The 993-nt window shown below is 51.6% G+C and overlaps 1 protein-coding gene across 1 annotated transcript; it reads left to right on the forward strand.

Annotated features, from left to right (window-relative positions):
• Positions 1–445: 445 nt before the first annotated feature.
• Positions 446–679, forward strand: EMH_0047600 (uncharacterized protein; the record flags this gene model as incomplete). Its single annotated transcript, XM_013496304.1, has 1 exon — positions 446–679. One exon carries the CDS (start codon positions 446–448, stop codon positions 677–679), a length of 234 nt encoding a protein of 77 aa, XP_013351758.1.
• Between the last annotated feature and the right edge of the window lie 314 nt (positions 680–993).

The following is a 993-nucleotide window of genomic DNA, read 5'->3' on the forward strand; positions in this document are numbered from 1 at the left end:
CGAGCAGCAGCAGCAGCACGACCATCACTATAATGATCACCAGCAGCAGCAGCAGCAGCAGCAGCAGCAGCAGCAGCAGCAGCAGCAGCAGCTGACGGCCTCAAGAAGAGTTTCCGAGGGTAGATCAGCAGCAGCAGGATCAGCAGCAAACAAGGTGGTGTACTAGTTGCATCACCATCACCATCACCATCACCATCAGCAGCAGCAGCAGCAGCAACACAAGCAGCAGCAGCAGCAGCAGCAGCAGCAGCAGCAGCAGGAGCTGACGGCCTCAAGAAGAGTTTCCGAGGGTAGATCAGCAGCAGCAGGATCAGCAGCAAACAAGGTGGTGTAGTGGTTGCCGCTGCCGATCACCCAAAGAGGAAACCACGGGCTCTTCAACCGGCTACCAACCTCGCAGTACCTGCAGCAGCAGCAGCAGCAGCAGCAGCAGCAGCAGGAGAGAATGAAGCAGCAGCAGCAGGAGGAGGAGGAGGAGCAGCAGCAGCAGCAGCAGCAGGAGAAAGAGAAGGAACGTATGTCGCAGGAGCACCAGAAGCAGCAGCAGCAGCAGCAGAAGCAACATGAAGCAGCAGCATATGAAACAACAGCAGCAGCAGCAGCAACAGCAGCAACAGCATATAAGACAGCAGCAGCAGCAGCAGCAACAGCAGCAGCAACAGAAGCAGAAGTTTATTAGGGTTTAGGGTTTAGGGTTTAGGGTTCCACTGCCAATAGAAACCCCCGCAAAGGCCTTTCATATATTCCCCCCAAAGAACTTTCTCCTACTCTATTAGGGCTTATTAGGGTTTATTAGGGTTTACTAGGGTTTATGAGGGTTTATGAGGGTTTACGAGGGTTTACTAGGGTTTATTAAGGTTTACGAAGGTTTATTAGGGTTTACTAGGGTTTACTAGGGTTTATGAGGGTTTACTAGGGTTTATTAGGGTTTACTAGGGTTTACTAGGGTTTACCTAAGAACCTCCATTTCGGATAAAAACCCTAGCACTGGTC

This window comes from Eimeria mitis, genomic scaffold (genome assembly GCF_000499745.2).
Source record: "Eimeria mitis Houghton genomic scaffold, Emh_scaff2035, whole genome shotgun sequence".
NCBI classification, from domain to species: domain Eukaryota; phylum Apicomplexa; class Conoidasida; order Eucoccidiorida; family Eimeriidae; genus Eimeria; species Eimeria mitis.